Genomic DNA, 21900 nt, shown 5'->3' with positions numbered 1-21900 from the left:
ACCTAACCTTTCCAGGTTATGAAATCGTTAGGGTGATCACACGGGAATTCCGGGGGCCTGGTTAGTCTCTCAGGTCTCTGAGGTGGTTGTGTGGGGTGCTCAGCGTTGAGAGGGAGTTGTGTTTCATGTTGACAAGTCCCACTTGCTACTGGTGCTCATTCCTTACGCCTCAAAACCTTCTGTGGCTCGTCCACTGTCTGACGTCTGTCATGCTCTTTCTCCCTAACTGCAGAGTAGCAGAGACAGGTGTATTGTCCCTCTTGGTCTTTGTTGATAAGGCGTTTGGAATAAAGCATATTCGCAATGTCTTGCCTTCAGAGTACTGATGGCACAATTGAGATCAAACATTATGTTGGGAAAGTGACCAGTGAGGATAAGCAGTGACTCAGCTTTGGCCTGGATGGTGAGAGCCAACTTGGCAGAGAAGTGTGTCCTGGGAAGGGCTTGTAGTGGCTGGCCTGAGCGGCACCGCTCCTGCAGATGAGATGGGAAGAACTCTCAGTAGTGTGAGGGAGGCAAGATGGGCAAAGCCACCTTTCAGAAGTCCAGTGGTGAGTTCTGGAACATTCATCACAGCACAGAACTGTTCCTGACTGGCGCCCAGGCACTGGACACCTGGGGGATGGGTAGGGACACCTCCTTCAGGCATCTCTGGGCGAGGTGTCCCTCCAGCAAGTGCTGTCAACTGGCTAGGAGTGGGAGTGGTCACTTCTACAATTGGGGCTGCATAAAGCTGACAGGTAGGCAGTGGGAGTTTATCATTCATACTGTTGTTTGGGTTTTTTATATGTGCACTCAGCGTTCATATCTTGAGAGGAAGTTCCTGAGGCTTTCTGTAGAGAGCCCATCAGGGTGCCTCACAGAGCTTGGTAAATGCTCTGTGGTGGCGAAGACGATAAGCACCATAGCTGGGAACGTCCTGCTCGATTGGCCAGTTGATTGGTCTGTTCCTCGTTGCACGAGTCCCTGTGAACCCTTGGGCTCCAGGAGCTCCTGTGGTCTCTACACAACAGCTCAGTGTTCAGACAGAACCGGTAGTAATGCAGGGGGCCCAGGACAGGGCACTTCGGGGAGCTCCTCTTCTCCTGAGGAGCTTTCCCAAACATGGGGGTCAAGTTTGTGGATGGACATGTCCCTTTTCCCCTCTAACTTTGTAGTTTTTATTTAAAAAAAATTTTTTTTAACGTTTATTTTTGAGACAGAGAGAGACAGAGCATGAACGGGGGAGGGGCAGAGGGAGAGGGAGACACAGAATCGGAGGCAGGCTCCAGGCTCTGAGCCATCAGCCCAGAGCCCGACGCGGGGCTCGAACTCACGGACCGCGAGATCGTGACCTGAGCCGAAGTCGGACGCTCAACCGACTGAGCCACCCAGGCACCCCATAGTTTTTAATGCAGTGTAAACGGATTCTAAGAACAAGCATGTTTATATGATCTGTGAAATGGAATGACTGGACTGCTTGGGTGTTTTGCCTTCTCTGTTCACGTAAGTGAACAACCTGTAAGTGCACCCTGAACACTTTGGCTTCTCAAACCCGGGTAGATATTTAGGCAGCAGGTTCGTTAGGATGAGTTCAAGCTTAGTAGTCCTTTATTATGGTTGGGGTGGCAGTGTGCTAGAATTGAGGCTGGGGTTTTATGATTGCTTTCATGGGATACAAATTTCTTCAGTTATTTTCCCAAAGATGGTATTTTAATGGCTCATCAGTTTTATGTTTTCCTGAATTCTCTGAAGGTTGTGCACCTCTTGGCCAGGACAGTTTATTTTTATCCGCTGCTTTCCGGGAGGTTGTTTATGAAATGTACGTTTCCATTCACCCACAGCGGACTGTTTGCTTTGTCAGAGTGTTACCCGACGTCTTCCTTCGTTCTTCTGTGAGTGTGAGGTGCCGGGCCTGGGCTCACGCGGTTGAATGTGGCTCACAGACTCGAATTGAGGGGGTGAGGCTATTTTCTGCCCCCATTACTGGTCCACAGGGTGTGGGTTGCTGCCAGTGGGCGTAGTGAGACTGTTCAGAGTCCTGTGTGACTTGATTGGACTGACATCAGGAGGAGCGCTCCGCAGCCTGTTCCTGGGATGGCTGCACAACAGAGCTCAAGTAATGGAGCATGGCTCAAAAGCTGTTATCCAAAGTACCCCTGCGGGAAAGGAGCACATAATTTGCACATGCTTCTGGAGAGCCACTGGAACTGCTGTGACTTGGGACATTAAATACAGTGTGAAGACCTGAGCTTCATCGGCCAGAGTACCCCTTAGGGTTTCTTGTTTGAGACACAGTCTACTTTTTGGTGTTTGTTTTTGTTTGTTGTTGGCCTTTTGGCAAGAGCTAGAGTTAGTGTGTTTCCCGTTGATGTGCTTACCATGCAGTGTGAGTGCCACTGCAGTCAGAAGTGCTTTCTCAGGGGGCGCCTGGGTGGCTCAGTTGGTTGAGCATCCGACTTCCACTCAGGTCACGATCTCATGGTTCATGAGCTCAAGCCCCATGTTGGGCTTGCTGCTATCAGTGCTGGGCCCGCTTTGGATCCTCTAGCCCCCTCTCTCTGCCCCCGCCCTCTCTTTCTCTCAAAAATAGATAAAACATTAGAAGAAAAAGAAGTGCTTACTCAGTTTACCACCATTCTTTGAGCAAAAAAAAGAGACAAATGAGTTCCATTTGTGACTATAAAGTTTCTTATTGGTTTTTCCTTTATTTTTTAAATTAAAAAAATTGGAATATAGAACAGTTCCAAATTCTTTGACTTCTGGATTATTTTGGCATTGGTCAAGGAAATAGTTATGCTTAAATTACAAAGACTTGATTGTAAATACAATAAAACCTTGGTTTGTGAACATAAATCATTCTGGAAACACGCTTATAATCTAAAGCACTTGTATATCAGCGGGAATTTCCCTGTAAGACATAATGGAAGCTCAGATGATTCGTTCCATAACTCAAAATATTCATATAAAAGTGATTGCAATGCTGTAATATAATACAAAATAATAAAGAAAATACAAAATATAAAGAAAAATAAACAAATTAACTTGCATTTACCTTTGAAAACCTTCATGGCTGGTGTGAGGGAGACAAGAGAGAGGAGGGCTATTGTGTAGGACAACTTTCAGTATCACTAATGGAATTACTGCTATCTTTTGGCTCAATGGAATCTTTTTCTGCACGGGGACCATTGTATATGCTCACACGGATGTTGACTACAGTAAAGTATTCATAAATTCTTGTCAGAGACTGTATTTAATGTAATTGGCAATAAGGCAGCAGAGGAAAGGGTCTATATCTGCAGGCGGCCTGACCTAGAATGAAGCAGAGGACTGTCCATAGGTGCTTGGAAGTGACAAAAAATACACTAATACTAGTTTTTGGCACCTTCCAACATTGTGAAAAATCACTGATTTCTGCCAAACACCATGGCCTGAGCATCTGAGCATGGGAGACAATCACCCACAATCCTGCAGCGAGAGAGACAGCGAGAGAGACAGAGAGAGAGAGACAGAGAGAAGAACCATTGGCTCAGTTGTGATCATGTGACATTCGGTGTCATGTACTACTCATATTGCAAGAAATTGCTTGTTTATGAAGTTAAAATTTATTAGAAATATTTGCTTGTCTTGCGGAACATTTGCAGAACAAGTTACTCATGAGCCAAGGTTTTACTGTTCTTATACATATATGTAAAGTTGTTGTTCCTTTGTGCTTTTCCTGTCCCTCCAGCTCATGCTGTCACATGTACATACACAGACGTGCACGTTTTGAGGTGACTTGACCACTTGGTCACCCCACTGCCACTACCATCATATCTGAGCTGTTATGAATGAATGCTGCCATCATGAACTGTAAAGGGAACTACATGACTCTGGATTTTTTTCCTTTTCTCCTGAAAAGGGAGGGGAAATAGAGGTTTTACTGGTAAAGTATATCTCAGGAATATGTGTATTCCTTTTCCTGTGCTACCAGCTTTTTGTGGTGGATGATTCCAACCGCTATGCTCTCTTTTTTCATTCTGTGTGATGATCTCTTTCCTTGTTGACAGGGTGATCCTGCTTCCTTCTGGGGCTGGCCCAGGTGTACCAGAAAGCAGCCACCCACTGACTCCTGTTATGGGAAGTCAGGGGTATCTGTCTGTCATGAGCTTCAGGGAAGGCCCCATTCAGATGTTCCTAGAGGTTGTGATCTCTTTAGGAACTCAAGGACATTCGTTTCCACAAAGTGGAAAGCCTGGTGTGAGTAGGTGGTTTGAGAAGGGCCTAGGTCCATGGACAGTCATGTCATGAGAGGAAGTTGCTGGGGTGTCTGGGTGGCTCAGTTGGTTGAGCATCTAACTCTTGGTTTCAGCTCAGGTCATGATCCCAGGGTTGTGGGAACGAGCCCTGCATCAAGCTCTGTGCTGGCAGTGTGGAGCCTTCTTAAAATTTTCTCTCTATCTCTCTCTGCCCCTCTCCTCCGCTTTTTTTTTCTCTCTCTCTGTCCTTAAAATTAAAAAAAAAAAAAAAGAAATAAAAGAGGGAAGTTTCTGGCCAGGCCACGAGTATCCTTGGCTTTCAAGCCACAGAGATGTGGGGCCTTAAGGTTAGCACCCTGGGCATGGGGATGGCATCTTAGGGCAATTATCTTCATGCCATCTCCAGGAGGCCTTCTGTGAGCCATGGTCTCTGGCTGTTACAGACAGTGGGGCTAGCTGGAAGCTGGAGCTCAGGGTCTGGCAGGGAGTGACCGCAGAGGTGCTTGCCTGAGGTTAGGGAGGAGAGGAAGGCCCATCTGCCACCTGAGTGGGGTGCTCTGGACTAAGCAATACTCATCCTGAGTGAAAGGATCTTTAAAATCCCCATAATCATTTAATTATACTAAATAGTAATTAAACGTTGCATCTATTAACATTCACATCCCCAAGAAGTTACAGCTAAGGCTTCTCTCAGGGGGGAAGGAGAACAGAAAGTGCTGCTTCCCGGCCACAGACAGCCCTGTGTGGGCACAGTGGAGGAGGAGGAGGCGACACCTGTTCCCATTTCCACAGAGATCTGCAGACAACTGTGGAGCAGGAGGAAGGTGAGTTTGGCCTCGAGGGAGTTCAGTCTATGTGTCTGGGGTTCTTTCTCTCTTTCCTTTCTTAAACCCAGAAAGGGTCAACAGGGCCAAACAGATTGGAATTCTGGCCTGGTGCTGGGCGCCTTGAACACACATCCTGCAGGACCGAGTCTCTTATCCCTGGTGCTGCCTTCTGCTGCTGCCACTGTGTGCTGCCTGACAGTTTTGTTCCACATAGGTGGCCATGTATTCTCCTTGGCAGATGCCCAGCTTCCAAAATAGCTAAGCCTTAACCTCTGGACCACTTCCCAGAAGCAGCTTTCATTCTGCAGAAGCACATGCTTTGCCCTGAAGGTTTGCTGGGCAGGGAACTTGGAGCCTGGAGCTGGAAAGGCTGTGGTCTGCTCGCTTCCTTGGCTGGGACTGGGCCTACGATTTCTTAGTGTGCTGGTCAGTCTGACATTTTACTTTAAAGTCCTTGGTGATGATGAGCCAGAGTCCAGCCATGGCTGTCCTTCAGGGGACTGCAAAGGACAGGCATCAGGTCTCCCTTTTGAAAGGCAGTTGGATCCTTGCAGTAGTTCTACAGATGTCTGTTTCAGACTTTCTCAAGTGAGAAAGCTGACCTGATTGGGGAGCACCTCTTGAGCATGCCCAGTAGCACCTCGCCTTCTCCCAGCATTTCCCCTCTCTGCTCACCCCCTGCCTCTGTCTTCCCAGGTGGGGGGCCAGCCCTCAGTCCCCTGTGGTCCATTTCTCTCCTTCCTTGTGGTAGAACTTGACAGAAATCTCTCCACCATTGATCTCATTTATCTCCCACTAGATGGGTTCCCCAAGGCTGCTGCAATAAAGCACCACAGACAGAATAGTCTAAACAAGAGCAATGTCTTCCCATGGTCTGGAAACTGTGGGTCTGGGACCAAGGTAGTGGCCAGCCTGCCTTCTTCTGAGGCTCTGTGGCTGATCTTTCCAGGCTCTCACCTGCCTTCTGGTGGTTGCACCCATCCTTGGTGATCCTTGGCTTATGGAAGCATCACACCAGTCTATGCCTTCCTTTGCACATGTGTGCCTTTTCTGTGTGTGTGTGTGCAGATTTCCCTTGTGTAGGAACGCAGTCTTGTTGGAGTGAGGCCCACCCTAATGATCTCATTCATCTCAGCAAATTACATCTGTAGTGACCCAGTTTCCAAATATGGTCATGTTCTGAGGTTCTGGGGATCAGGGCTTCAATCTGTGAATTTAGTCTGTAACACCCCAACTTTCTTCTTACTCCTCAGTGATGTGGTTTGATTTTTCACCTCTCTGATGGAGATTTACATTTAAAGGCTGTGGCACCTTCTCTCTGGCCACTTGGTCAGTCTCCCCTGCCTCATATGCCTGGCCTTGTGCTACCATCCACGTGCTCCCACCTCCTGCTTCTGTGTGGCAGGGACACCACACTCGGCTACTTGTGGGGTTGTTCTGGCCTCTCTTAGTTCCTTCTTTCCTGTGATGTCTCTTCCTGGTTCCCTTAGATGCACGCCTTGCCTCCCTCATTCTTGTCTTGCTCTTCTGAGGGCTCATCTTTCAGCTTTCCGGATGCTGGCAGCCACCTTGATGCTGGAAAGTTCCAAATCTGAGTGTTGTCTTGTCCTCTCATCTAAATCCTTGGCTTCCTGATCATCTTAAACACAACACATTCAAGGGGTGTCTGTCATTAATCCTTACCCAGTGGCACCTCTGTCCTCTCCGTCTCCATGTCCATTGCTTATGGAATCCAATCATGTAGAAGTGAAGGATTAGGCTGGCTAGAAGGAAGATCTTGTGTGATGAGCAATGTTACAGAGGAGGAAAGTGCACATGCTCATGAGAAACCAGGAAAGACACTAAATTCTGTGAACAAAGCTAACCCATTGGGTGCTCTGTTGGGCCCGAGCACCTGGCTAATTCGCCCAGGGCCTGCTCCTTTACAGACACCACTCTCTCTGCTCAGTTCCTGTCCACAATTGCATTACCTCTAGGTTGGCCCATGTCGTCAATGCACTGTTGGTTCATTTAGATCCGCAGTGGTACACGCACACCCTCCCAGAGAGTAAGTGATTCTGATGTGGACTGTCTTTTCTAAGCCATTACCCACCCATCAAGGTATTCTTGACAGTTGTTTGCAAATTGATTTTGGGATTATTATCACTTTTGTGTTTTGCTGGGTAGGTACGCATAGGTCTCACTGCTAAATTCAGAAGTGGGGAGGAAAAACGATTTAGTAGAAAGCGGTCAACTGGCTGGAAGCAGGGGGCCTGGTTGTGTGTCTCGTTCAACCCCTGACTGTGGGGTCGTGGGCAGTCACCAAACCATGGAATTGGTCCAGATGCTCTCTCAGGACCCTTTGGACAATAGCAGTTGTACTTTATGTATCATTTGTACAGTGGTTATGGCATAAGGCTTGTTTTTGTCAACACCAGAATGTATTTAGTTAATTCACAAGAATCCATGCTTTCCAGGGTCGGCCTTGCCTGCCTTCTGCACCAGTATCTTAGCACGGTGCTTGGAACAGAGTAGATGCTCTGTAGATACTGGCTTTATGAACAAATGAGTCAAATTTTTATATTCCCTCTTTGAAGGAAATAGAGGGCAGATGTTTTTAATCCATTTCTCCTTGACAGCTGTGTGGTTAAGTCTAGCAGGGTCACTTGTGGCCTCAGTGTCATTTCAGAGAGATAAGCCTCTGGTTACCACCTCACAGAGGAGCAGCCCTAATGAGGGTGGCCAAGAACTCCATCTGCATGACTCACGCGTGTCTGAAATCTGCACCTGAACTTGAAGTCTAGATCATGCTTGGTGGCCAGTGGGTTCCTAACTATCAATAGCAGGAAAGAAATCACATATGGAGGGTGGGGTCTTTGGAAGGTACTGAGCGGGCAGGGAGTTCACGCTCTGGCTCCAGAGAATCTTTCACTTGATGATAATACTTTGCATAAAGACTAACATGCTGGACTTTCAATAATAGCCAAATTATGGAAAGAGCCTAAATGTCCATCAACTGATGAATAGATAAAGAAATTGTGGTTTATATATACAATGGAATACTACTTGGCAATGAGAAAGAATGAAATAAGGCCTTTTGTAGCAATGGGGATGGAACTGGAGAGTGTTATGCTAAGTGAAATAAGTCATACAGAGAAAGATAACCATATGTTTTCGCTCTTATGTGGATCCTGAGGAACTTAACAGAACACCATGGGGAAGGGGAAGGGAAAAAAAAAAGTTTGAGAGGGAGGGAGCCAAACCATAAGAGACTCTTAACAACAGAGAATAAACTAAGGGTTGATCGGGGGTGGGAGGGTGGGGAAAGTGGGTGATGGGCATTGAGGAGGGCATCTTTTGGGATGATCACTGGGTGTTGTATGGAAACCAATTTGACAATAAATTTCATATTAAAAAAAAAAGACGCACATGCTGGGCTGTAGAGGGCACACATGGGTTTATGACAAATTTTGTCTGGGGTTGAAAGGGTCAGAGACCCATAGAATTTTAGAACTAGATGTGACTTTAGAAATTATGTATCATTTACTGATGAGAAGTCCAGAGTCCAGGATGGTCAGATAACTCCTTTGCTTCCTGCAGTTGGTAAGGTACCAGCTGGGATCAGGACTCAGATTCCTGGCAGGCTGAGGACATCCCAGCCCCCATCCTCTGGAGGCTTCAGCAACTGTGGTTCTGAGTGGCTCCCACAGAGAGAAACCACATGGTAGGATAATGGCTGTGACACTTAGAATTCCGTTCTGGGAGAGACGAGAGGAGTTTGGTTGAATTCTCTTTCTCTGTTAAGCTGAGTGAAATCTCTGGGTGAAAACAGCAGCAGTATCATCATGGATCCATGCGGCAGCCTCTGGTGTGCACAGGCTTTCCATAGCTCATCTCATCCATTCCTCTGTCGGCCTCCTGAAACATGGCCTCATTCCAGGTGGGGAACCAGGAGAGCCCAGGGGGACTTGGTGGGTTGGTGGCCGAGGAAGGAAATCTTTTCTTACCCTGTGCCACTCTCCCCTTTTTTGTACTTTGGTTTCTGTTGGTTATACATTTTTTAAAATAATGAGTTATAAGCTTAAAAAAATATAAATGCTGCTTTAAATGATGCTATCACCATCACACAAAATAACTAGAGGCTGTGCAGAGTTTAGGGTGATGGAAAGTCAGAGTTGGAACTGCTGCTCCTGACAGGGCCCTGCTCCTGTGGCCCTGCCCCAGTGGCCCTGCTCCTGTGGCCCTGCCCCAGTGGGCTTTGCCTGAAGGATCCTCTGGCTGCAGGTAAGAACCTGCTTCAAGTATCCAGGAAAGATTGCTGTGAAAACCATGTTTTGAAGAGCATGAACTATTTTATTTTATTTTTAATTTTTTAGTAGGTTTCACACCCAGCCTGGAGCCCAACACAGGACCTGAACTCACGACCTGAGTTGAGATCAAGAGTCAGATGCTTAACTCACTGAGCCACCCAGGTGCCCCGAACGTGAACCATTTTAAATTGTAGCAGAAAGACACTCCACCTGAATTGACATAAATAATTTTTGTGAAGGAGTAAACCATTAGGTTCTTTAAATTTCAGTGATAAAAAGGCATTTCATGATAATTTAACCAACTCTTTCCTCTCCCAGCCCAGCCCACCCTCTATCTCACCCCCATTCCATCAGAGGCTGGGTCTTGTCTACGACCCCAGACCACACTTTCCTTAGAGGGCTGGAGCCCTTTGACCTCTGCACATTGTGCTTTCCTTGGTGGGGCAGGGGAAGGGTCAGCTTCACAGATGGAAATGTATTCCTTTCTCGGCTGTGTTGTTGTTTATAAGAAGAAATGTCAATGTTGAGCTAGGGACAGCCTAGGCATTTAAAAAATCTATGTGGCCTCAGGGAAGTTCATCCCATTGCAGTGTTTCCCCGGGGCACACAGCCTTCCCAGGGCTTGTGTGTCTGGCAGAGGGGTGATGACACCCACAGAGAAAGCTGGTTTTAGTGTAACGAGAAGTAGACTTGGAAGATGTGATGACTACAGGTGATTTGGTTTGTGGGGCACTACACCACTGGCCTTTCCTGGAACAGGCAAGAGGAGACCTGTAGGTGCCTTCTCCTCGGGCGAGTGACTCTCCCCCTGGACAGCTGGGACCTGGAGAAAGTCCTCACATTTACTGAGAAACATCGGTAGCACTGGGGAAGGAGCCCCTCTTCTCCCTTGGGGACAGTGTGTGGCCACTGGATCCTTGAATGCTTTCAGAACTGAGTTTCAGAATCATCCAGACCAGTGGAGAGACTGGCCTACCTAAGATCCCAGAGCTGCCCTGAACACAAAGACTGTGTGCAGACCAGTGTGGTGGTCAGTGAGAGCCCAGATGTGAGCCAGACTAAGACCTGTCTGGCCAGTCCTGGAGTCACCATCTGTGAGGCCAGCTTTGGACTCTGTTCTAGAGGCATCCAGAATCCATTGAAGGTATTTCAGCTCATAAGTGATAAATTCCCTTTTACATTTTCTTTTTTTTTTTAATTTTTTTTAATTTTTTTTACATTTATTTATTTTTTGAGACAGAGAGAGACAGAGCATGAATGGGGGAGGGTCAGAGAGAGAGGGAGACACAGAATCTGAAACAGGCTCCAGGCTCTGAGTTGTCAGCACAGAGCCTGACGCGGGGCTCGAACTCACGGACTGCGAGATCATGACCTGAGCCGAAGTCGGACACCCAACCGACTGAGCCACCCAGGCGCCCCTGCCTTTTACATTTTCTAATAATGATTCTGGCTGCTGAGTGGGCAGTGAGATGAGTCAGGAGTCAGAGCAGCAACCAGATGGGAAATGGTAGTGGAGAGGCAGAGAGTGGACTATTTCAGAGATACCCAGAGGAAAGAGTGGTCAGACCTGCTGGTTGTAGGGAGTTAAGTAGAGGGTCATATTCTGTATTTCCTGTGTGTGGCTGTGTTCTTCAAAGAGGGCACTGCTGCCCTGCTCTCTTTTCTCCAAGGGTGAAAAGAGGGTAGAGGGTGCTGAGCACAAGCACAAGCACACGCACAAGGTGACAGGCAGATAGAATTAGTGGAAAGTACCTGGAAATTTGAATAAGTGCATGTATCAGCTCAGATGTGAGGTGCGGAGTGGATAAGTTAAATCCCACTTGGGCTTTTTCCACAGGCTGCCTTGTCCAGGTCAAGCTGCTTATGGTTTTGCTTTGTCTGTGATGTACAGGCCACCTTTAGGGGAAATGGCCAGGGTGGGGCCCTGCTCTTATGTGGGTCACTGAGGACAGTGAGATGGTGGGAGGTAGGGTAGCCATGCCCCTGGAAGAACCAGGGAAGGAGTGGTGGGTGGTGGTCTCAAGAGGGGACACCGCACAGTGGAGTGATAGATGCCTTCTCGAGTTTGGAGACCATCCTAGCTCAGAGGGAATAGCTGTTGTTTCTGAGAACAGAATTGAAAGAGACTTCAAGATAAGGAAGGGCAGGGGCACCTGACTGGTTCAGTCGGTTAAGCATTTGACTTTTGGTTTCAGTTCAGGTCGTGATCACTGTTCATGACTTCGAGCCCCACACTGGGCTCTGTGCTGACAGTGCGGAGCCTGTTTGGGATTCTCTCTCTCTCCCTCTCTCTCTGCTCCTCTCCCTGTGGTCTCTCTCTCTCAAAAATAAAAAACAAACTTAACAAAAACAAGGAAGGGCAAACTTTCCAAGAATTAGAGCCCTTAAACCTTGAACCAGCTACCACCAAGCAAAGGGTACAGTCTTAACTGCAGGCCAGAGCGCTATCGGTCAGGTCCTTCAGGACGGTGTGTGTGCAGCACCCACTCATCCGTGCTCTCTTACTCACTTGTCTACCCGCACATCACATATTTCTGCAGCCCTTGCTCTGTGCCAGGCCTTGTGCTGTGGGGGACTCCCAGCACTTGGGAATCTTCTGGACTAATAGAGGGGCACCCCCCACCCCTGCTACTACAGCACGGTGCGGCGCATGTGTTGACAGGAGCAGGTGTGAGAGAGTGGTGCTATAGAGCTGGGAATGGCTGAAATTGCGACGCGGGAGAGGGTTGAAGTCTTCCACCCAGAATTCGACTCTGAAGTGGGAGCTTTTTCTGGGGCCCACGAGCAGCTCAAATAGGCAAGAGTGTGACTGTGGGTGGGACAGGCAGTGAATGTGGGCCACTTAGTGAGAGGCACTTGTTCCATAGAGCTGGACTCTGCATCTGGGATTCTTGGTAGAGTCTGGAAATATGTTTTAGGAAGCATTATGGATTCAGGCTGTGGATATGTAGAGAGACCCGGAGGGAGCATATCATGTGTGCTCTGGTACAAGTCTGATAGACACCAGTACTTCAGTGACGTGTAGATGAAAGCAGGCAGAGACACAGGGACTGGGAAGGGGTTGAGGAGTGACGTCAGGAGCTGTACAGCTGGGAGGGACGGGTCATGGGGGCCACGGAGAGGAGAGGTATCAGGCGCTTCACTGAGCCGTCGGGGAAGGTGACAGTGGGAGTCAGCCGTGAGACCCCTGTGTGGAGACAGTGAGAGGTGTGCAGAAAGCAGTTGAATCGAGTGGGAAGCGGTTCTTTCTCAGGTCAAGACGTCATGCGTTGAACACTAAGATCACTGGCCGGGAAAATACCAACATGTGCTAACTACCTCTGTGTCAAGTTGGGATCTCCTGCTTTCTCCCCATATCCACTCACCCCTCTCCATGATGCTCTGGCTTTCTGTTCCTACTTTTCCTGATCATCTCTGATGTTACTGCATCTTGAAATGCTCATCAAAAATTATTTAGACAAGAAACAGCACTATGGGAATAAAAGAAAAAGGATGCAGTGTGGAGGGGGTTCCTGTTTTCTGATAATTTTCTCACTGGCTTGTCAGAGACTTTCATGATGAAGGAAAGCAAGTCCAGAGAGGTCGCCAAACCACACACGTGCCAGTGACAGGTTAGGCAGGTAGGTGATACTTTTCTTGGGAGAAGTCAATCACGAACATTGCATTTGTGAGGTACTTTTCTGTTCTTATTTTATTTAAAAAAAATTGTGTCTCTTGAAAGGTAAATTTTTAAAATGGCCTATCTTTTAACTTTGAAATTCTACAAAGCGTTTCTATTTTCTTTTTAACCAAACAGATGGGGGATATTGGTCCTCTTATGTTCTCTTTTCATAAATATTTTCAAACCATTTCATGACTTTTAAGTGAGGAAGAAGTAAACCCAAGTAAACAGCTGCTTCCACGTTCACGGGTGGTGTGTTCGCGAAGTACAGGTGGGTCTTACCTTTGTTTCCCCTGCGCTGGCCTCTGGGCCTTCAGAGGGACCTGGGAGGAGGGCGGCTGTTCTGCGAGTACTGTTCTTGCTACTGAAATGATTGGCCAGTGGGAGCCAGGCCGTATCCTGGCTGTGGGAATGTGTCACGTCCCTCAGAGATGCCCCACGCTGGACACAGCTGAGACAGATCTCCTTCGTGGGCCACGTGGGTTCAACTGTTCCATAAAGCTCTGAGGAACAAAAACAGCTCTGCCGGCCACACTCACGCAGGGACTCCACAGCACCTGTGGGTCCTCCTGATTGGCTCCTGTGCTGCTGTCCCGGGCTCGTCCCCACGCAACCCTGCGTTCTCTGTGTGAGTCCTTCTCCGTTACTGGTGTGTGTTCCGGAGCCCTCCGCGGAGAGCCGGCTCTAGGAATAGCCAGCACCTGTGGTGAGGTGAGGAAGCCCGTGGGGGATGATTAGGGCCTGCTGGGTAATCATCCCTGGCTTCTGTCACCTCCGTCTCGGTGATTATAGCTTCCACTTTGTGGACCTGCGTGTGTAATTCCAGGTGTAGCCTCGCAGAGTGCTTACACTTCAAGGATGAGCCGACCCTTGTGGTCTTTCTGGCCTGATGGGTGGAGCGAGCGGGCAGTCAAAACCACACCTTTCAAACTTGTGAGGAAATCAGGATCCTTTCCTGAACCTCTTTTATCCAGTGACTTTTATAAATCCAGGAACCAATAACCTGTAAAATTTTTCATATTACAAAGGTGATAACATGTTTCTTGAAGAAAATTTAAAGCACAGATAAGCAAAGAAGAAAAAATAAAATGCTAATTATATTCCTACTGCCCAACATAGAGGACGACTGGCAAATTTTGGTTCTGCTTTTTACACCTTAGATAGCTTATAATATTATACATCATTTTTGATGGTTTCGTAAATTGCACTGTGTCTATACTGTATATACACATGTATTTATTATTTTTATTTTCTTATTTTCAGTTTTTTATTTAGATTCCAGTTAACATACAGTGCAGTATTGGTTTTAGGAGTAGAATTCAGTGATTCATCCCTACAAAATGTATTTATTTGTTGAAAAACTTTTTTTTAGGACAGTTGTAGATTTACAAGAAAATTGTGAAGATTGTATAAAGAATTCCCATATACCTACACCTAGTTTCCCTTCTTATTAAGATTTTACATGAGTACAGTATATTTGTTACAATTAATGAACAAGTATTGATACATATTATGAACTATGAACCAGTATTGATACATATTATGAACTAAATTCTGTACTTTATTTGGATTTCCTTAGTTTTGATGTAATGTCCTTTTTCTGTTCCAGGAATCCATCTGGGATGCCATATTATATTTGGTCATCCTATCTCCTTAGGCTCCTCTTGAACATGACATTTCTTAGACTTCCCTTGTTTTTGGTAACATTGATAGTTTTGAGAAGTGCTGGTCAGGTGTTTTGCAGAATGTCCCATAATTTGGATTTGTCTGATTCTTTTCTCATGATTAGACTGGGGTTTTGGGTTTTAGGGAGGAAGACCACAGAGGTAAACGCCCTTCGCATTATATCATGTCAGGGCTACATATTGTTAATATGGCTCCTCTCTGTGGATGTTGACGTTGATCTCCTGGCTGAGGTGTGGTGGCCAGATGTGTCCTCCATAAAGTCACTCTTCTCTCTGCTTTCCACACTGTGGAAGGAGCTTGCTAAGCACAGCCCACACTTAAGGACTAGGAATTATGTTCCCTCTCCTCAAGGGTGAAGAATCTACATAAAGTATTTGGGGAATTCTGCATAGATTTAATTCTTTCCCTCGTTAATTTATTCAACCATTTCTTTTGCACTTTGGGTTACAATCCGATACTACTTTACTTTTTTTGCTCACATTTTCCAGCTTTGGTTCTTGGGAGCTCTTTCAGTTGCTTTGTGAGTCTCTGAATCCTACCATCATTGTGGAATTTTTTTTTTTTTTTAGCACTGCCTCACTTAATTCTTTTTTTAAATGTTTATTTTTGAGAGAGAACACAAACGTAAGCAGGGGAGGGGCAGAGAGAGATGGAGACACAGAATCCGAAGCAGGCTCCAGGTTCTGAGCTGTTAGCACAGAGCCCAATGCGGGGATCGAACCCACGAACCATGAAATCATGATTTGAGCCGAAGTTAGGTGCTTAACCGACTGAGCCACCCAGGTGCCCCTCACTTTTTGACACTACAAGGTACTTCAGGCTCATCTGGTGTATTTCCTGTCCTATCCTAGAATTTGCTGTTTCTATAAGTAGCCCTCATTCCTTTTATTTGAAAATGTGTAGAAACTGAGTGCGAGGGGTGCTCACTGCTGCTGGGGTGTCATTGCTTCCAGAATACTTAGCTGACAAGCAAGGAGATACATGTGTGAATGTGCACATGTCTACAAACATTTCTGTCTGTAATTACGTATCTATATCAAGCTTAACTTGAGCCTCTACTATCTTCAATTCCAGCCTGTCACTGCAGGGACCATCTCAGTCTTCTTCCCTTGATTCTGCTTCTATACCAACAGTGAGGACACTGGTTCCCACCACCCACTCCTGTTTACTTAATCGTTGGATTTCAGGGTCTGTGAGTAGCCAGCAGGGTCGGAACCATTGGTCTGCACTCCTTGGGGAGCAGCTTTATCCACTAGAGCACAGGCTTCCCTCATTTCCTGAGTGATTGGGGTCAGCGTCCTTCCCAGCATTACCAGCACAGCTGTACTCTTCTGTCACACTCTTCATTCCTTCCTGGGGTCCCCTGCCTCCCTGTTGATGTTTTGTTAAATTTGCATTCACTGAGATTCATCTTTGTGCTGTGAAGTTCATTGGGTTTCAGTAGACGCTTAAGAGTCAAGTGTCCACAACATATTGAGAAGTTTCCCTGCCCTACAAATTTTGTGCTTTACCTACTCAAGCCTCCCTCCCCTCTGCTTGGACCCCTAGCAACCACTGATCTCTGTTTTTGCCTTTTCCAGAGTTTTCAGACTGATTCTTTCACCTAGCACTCTTCATTTAAGAATGACATATTTCACACACTGTGATAACAGCCCTGCTCTGCCCAGGGGCCCAACCTGCCCACTGTGTTTGTGCTGACTGACCCTCTGGGGCCTGCAGAGACCTCATGTTGAGCCGGAAGCCCATGGGTGCCATTTGCATGTTATCTGCGGCGCAGTGCTGTGCGTCAGACCTGCCTGTGCAAGGTTTTCTTTTCTTACGTGAGGCCCATAGAGTGTCTATTGAGCTGTGTCCAAGAGAAAATGGCACCTGGCCTGTTTCGATGGTGTCCTTTCATGTGGCTGCAAGATGTGCACAGTTTAGAAGAACTGGAGGGACAAAGCACTTTCGTGATTGGTGGGTTCTCTCTCAGCTTCCACCGTCCTCATAAATTGGTGTTCTCTGTGTGTTCATATCTCAGTAGGTGACCTCTGTCTAGTCATTTAAATGGGATCACCAGGCCATACTGTTCCACGTAGGCCCTGGGATAGGATGAGGATGGGGTCTAATACGGAGAGTGGCCCTCATGAGATGTGGTTGCCAGTCCCGATGTCACTTCTCTCAGCTGCTTCTTTGTTGGGTGGAGGGGAAGGAGGGGGAGTGTGCCACGGCAGGTGCGGACGAAGGTCTGCAACAATTCGCACCTAAGAGGAATGGGTGTCGAGTCCTGGATGTCAGAAGAAAAATTAACCTGGCATTTTCTGCCGTCCCCAAGTGCTGGCCAACTGTTTCGATCTTTCGACTTGAGAAAAGGAAGTTCAAAATTGCCTTTCCGTTGCAGTTGTGTTACTCAGGTGAGAGGCTTTGTGAACCACACGTGGTCTCACACATGGGAGAGGAGGGCTCGCTGTGGGAGGACTCGTGATGCAGCAAACATGTCTTGGTTCTCCTAGTCTCCGCTGACCTGACGGTAACGTTGCTTGTCACTTTTCTTACTAAGTAATTGTCTCTGAAAACAATCCTGTCCCATGCCATCGAAGTCTTTCTGATTTTCTTTCGTTCTCCCATCTGACCTGTTTGTAATTATCTTTCTCCTCCTGTTCCTCCTCCTTTTTGTGTTTTATTTTTTTTTTTAAATTTTTTTTTTCAACGTTTTTTATTTATTTTTGGGACAGAGAGAGACAGAGCATGAACGGGGGAGGGGCAGAGAGAGAGGGAGACACAGAATCGGAAACAGGCTCCAGGCTCCGAGCCATCAGCCCAGAGCCTGACGCGGGGCTCGAACTCACGGACCGCGAGATCGTGACCTGGCTGAAGTCGGACGCTTAACCGACTGCGCCACCCAGGCGCCCCTCCTTTTTGTGTTTTAAAGACCACGGTAGTTTCTCCTGTGTTCTAGTATCCTGGTGTTTTTCATCGGATGGTGGAATTTCTGGTGTCTCTGAGCCATTTTACTATTTTAACGCAGAAAAGAGAACCCAGGTGACAAGCACAAGTTAAAATGGATGGCAAAGAAGGGAAGAATTAATTGTTTTTAATGAAATCTTGTAAATGATAAAACAGCCTTATCCTCAATGTGTGAGAATCAGAAAGAGGGAGGGGGAGGGGGCTGGGGGTAAATGAGGCTTTTGTGGGGCAAGAATGTGAGAATTTATTACCTTGCTCATTTACATACTCTGTTGAACACCTGTTGTGGGTTGAGTATGTGAGATAAAATCTCCTCAGAGCACCCCAGACATCTAGGTTATTCTTTGTCACTGGGGCTGCAGGACACCCAAGAAGGAAAAGCTAAAAATGCAGAGTCATAAAATTGAAAATATATCAAGTATTCTCCCAGAGAACCAGACCTGGGGTTATGTCCCTTAGCACACACAAAACAAAGCAAGTTTACTAGAATGTTCTCGAAACTTTGGGAAATAGGGGCCCTGAAACATTACTAGGAGGTTGTTACTAATTTGCATGATGATAATACTCTCTCCTTGGGGACTTCTGGGGAATGGAATACTGTATTTCACTTGTGTTTGTCTGTAAAAGACCTTGGATAAATGCTTACTGCATGGGATTACAATTTAAGGTGCACATCATTGCTCACAGCACTCCGCTAGGCATGGAGCAAACAGAGTTGCACGTTACCCATGTTTCTCTTATGCAGACCTGTAGACAAATCTGCTAGTGTGTCACCTTCAGGTCTCCGCTGCGTGTGGCCGCCCAGGGCCTCAGGCCACCATGCCAACCCCAGACAAAGGAAGGAGCTCATCCCAATTTCTTCACTGCATGCTGTCCGTTAGTCAGCCCTGCCTGCTGGCTATGTGCTGGCATTTCACCTTTTCCTATGGTGTGTTGTCAGCAGAACCCATAATGCAGATGTAAGTGAGGCTGTGGAGATTAGAAATAAATTTGGAGGGTTGATTTCCACACTTATGCACTGTGTGGTCCTGCTTTCTGCAATTGTACTGAACTCTGGTTCTGCCTGGATATTTAATTCTGGTTGATAGAGAGGAAAATTGGGGTTGGACTTTAAGTTCTACATTAGCCTGAAGTGAATCATAGAATTGACTACCAACAATGTGCTTGTACCCTCCAGTGGGGTGTGCAGGTTTACGTGGGGAGTTTCAGGACATGCATGTCGATAACTGTCCTATTTCCTTGTCTGGAGGAAGAATCCTTGGGCCTGCACCCCAGGATCCAACAGCTTTGACAAAGATCATAAAAGGGACATTGTTGCAGGCTTTTACCAAAGGTGCTATTTAACCAGCCCTGGACATGGTCACAGAAAGGAAAGGCCTTCTCGTGGTCATCTGCTTGCAGCCCCCTGCTGTGGGAACTGCTTGTCACCTTCTCTCTCTGACAGTTACTCGCTCTCCTGTCCCCCTCGCTCCCTCCTTCCCTTCACCTTCTTGCCTTTACAGACTTCATCCACCCCCACCCCAGCACCAGTTTTTACCTCCAGAATTCATACCTGTCCCATCTCTTCTGGAGCTCACACTTCCCCAGTATGCTTGGTGTCATCTCCTGAATGTCCTGGTCCTTCACCCTCCACTGAACTGAGCCAGGCCCTTGCCTCCTCCTCCTCCTGGCTCTCCTCTTTCCCTCCACCTCATGCATCCTTCTGTTACCGAGTCAGAGCCATACCATCACCTTGACCCCAACCTCTTCCTCCTTCCTCCTGGCCCAGATGGTCCACTTGTTCTCTGTTCCCTTCCTTCTGGCCAGCCCTACATACCAGCTACCAGGTGGGTCTCCTCTGATGGTGAGTAGGTGCACAGCCCTTACCCCTTCCTCCATAGCTTGTGAACATTGGTGTGGCTTGGCTTCCTGCTTCTGCTCATTGTGGGATGTCCCCTGGATAGTTCTGAGCCCTGTCTGTGCCTAATCCTTGCGCTGTAGGGTGGCCTCTGTCATGTGGGGGTCTCCATGGAATGCCTGTCCCCCTCCAGAGCTAATCTACCCTCTTTTCTCTGCCTTTTCATACCTACTTCCTCCAAGTCACTTTCCAGTGTCCCTCAGCTAGATGTACTAGAGTTTTCTGCTATGCCTGCCTATCAGAGTGGGAATCCCTTGTATCAGTTGGTGAGTAGTACAGAACAAAGCACCCCAAAACTTAAAGCACTAATCCTTTATTATTTCTTTGGGGTTTCAGCTGCTTTAGGCTGGGTCTGCCAGGGGGTATCTGCCCACATACCTCTCCTCTTCCTCCTGGAACCCACAGGCTGGTGCAGGCATGTCCTTACCACAGTGACGGCAGAGGAGAGAGGGGGAATGTGCAAATACACTAGGCCTTTTGAGGCTCAGAACCGGTAAATACCGCTGCCCCATCTCACTGTGATGCCAAAGCAAGTCACACAGTGAAGCTGGAATCCAGGGGTAGGGCCTGTAGGCTGTGAGAGGGATTTCGGAGGCTGTGCCTGGAAGGTGGGTAAAGAATCGGGTCGTTGGGGCGCCTGGGGCGCTCAGTCGGTTGAGCATCTGACTCTTGATTTTAGCTCAGGCCGTGATCTCACAGTTTACGAGATAGAGCCCTGCATCAGGCTCTTCACTGACCGTGCATCCTAGTGACATCCTAGTGGCAGCTCCTGTTTATTCTCACATACTTGGTGAGCCTCTCTTGTATGTCAGGCTGTCATGGAACTTCCATTCAGGTGAGAGAAGGTGAGCAACACAAGATAAATACAGTACTGCTTTTAGACACGCCGAGTGCTGTGAAGGGGGTTGGAGTTGGGTCAGTCACCTAATCCTCTCACCCTTCTCTAACCCTCCTAGACATCTACATACCCCGCTCACTCTCTTGTCTTCAAGCGCGGGGATGTGCCTGTCCTTGATTTGTCTGTCCCTGAGGCAGTGTAGGACACGTATCATAGTTGTAGCTGCTGTTTATTGGATGCCACTGGTGTGCCGGTGTTAGCACCGCCCTTGACATCCCTAAGGACCCAGCATCTGGCCATATTTTGTCCACATATACAGGTGAAATCATTGAGGCTTGGAGGTTAGGGAGGACTTCAGGGTCACCAGCGGCAGGGCACCCTACTTCTAGCTTCTCCTCCCCTTTCCACTCCACTCTCTGGCTCTTCCTTTTCCTCACCTTGCTGTGCAGCTCAGAAATGAAATCATGTAAGCCAGAGGCAGATTCAGGAGTACATGCTTTCAAATTAAGTGTGCTTTTGTTTTTCAGCTTAGGATTTTTCTTTTGATGATGATTTTCTTTTAAAGTTTACTTATTTTGAGGGAGAGAGAGCATGCAAGAGTGGAGGAGGGGCAGAGAGGGAGAGAGACAGAATCCCAAGCAGGCTCTGCACTGTCAGTGTAGAGCCCAATGTAGGGCTTGAACTCATGAACCGCGAGGTCATGCCCTGAGCTGAAATCCAGAGTCAGATGCTTAACTGATTGAGCCACCCAGGCACCCTGATGATTATTTTTTAACTTCATGAGACTTTGGACTGCCCTTGTAGCAAACTGGGTGACTTGGACATCCCCAGGGTGTTCTACTGTGTATACTTAGATGTTACACTGGAGAAAGAACAGCTTGGGAACTGGTCAGAAGAGATGATTGTGCATAGCACATAACCACAATGCTTTTAATGCATCTTGGTGGTTCATGATGTGTGTTAAATTACGTTAGAGATCCTAAAACGTGTCCTAGGGGCTTCATTCTGCCAGAAGGGCCTTGTGAGCTTATTTTATTTTATTTATATATTTTTTTGACTACTGATATTTCAGATTCATGCCCCAGTAATGCAGGAGGTGGGGAAGGAGGATAGGTCCCTGAGTGACAGGACAGTAACACTCTTCCTGCATGCTTTAGTTTATAAGATGCTTCAACCTCTGTTATGTCCTTGGGTTCTCCCAGCAACTCTCCTAGGTTAGGAGGGTTGAGATTTAATCTTTTAACAAACTGAGAAGCTGAGGGGTCAAGGCACACTTCTATTATGTTGATGAGAGGCAATTTGTAAACATCTTTCTAAAATCTTACACATAACACCTTTAAAAAATCTGGGGTTCTTTTTTTTTTAGATTTTATTTTTAAGTAATCTCTACACCTAGTGTGGGGCTTGAACCTACAACCCTAAGATGAAGAGTCATATGCTCCACCGACTGAGCCACCCGGGTGCCCCTGAGGTTCTTTTTGTAGGAATTGATCCCGAGGGGAAAGAAATTCGAGCTATCCCCAAGGACTAACAATCCGG

At 47.2% G+C, this 21900-nt stretch overlaps 1 protein-coding gene across 4 annotated transcripts in view; it reads left to right on the top strand.

Moving 5' to 3' along the window:
• PTPRN2 (protein tyrosine phosphatase receptor type N2) overlaps positions 1–21900 on the top strand; it is an 814681-nt gene that overhangs the window by 45416 nt on the left and 747365 nt on the right. For 2 of the 4 annotated variants that reach the window (XM_053898671.1, XM_053898670.1), the window contains exon 1: positions 506–740. The exons of the other annotated variants lie outside the window; for them this stretch is intronic. In XM_053898671.1, coding sequence (XP_053754646.1) covers positions 521–740 — 220 coding nt within the window. In that variant the 5' untranslated portion in view covers positions 506–520. Of the gene's footprint in view, positions 1–505; positions 741–21900 lie in introns of those variants that run through there. 4 annotated transcript variants of the gene reach the window in all.

Source organism: Panthera pardus, unplaced genomic scaffold, assembly GCF_024362965.1.
Source record: "Panthera pardus isolate Hobbes unplaced genomic scaffold, ASM2436296v1 HiC_scaffold_9, whole genome shotgun sequence".
NCBI classification, from domain to species: Eukaryota; Metazoa; Chordata; class Mammalia; order Carnivora; family Felidae; genus Panthera; species Panthera pardus.
This window is presented reverse-complemented; position numbering and strand designations above follow the sequence as displayed.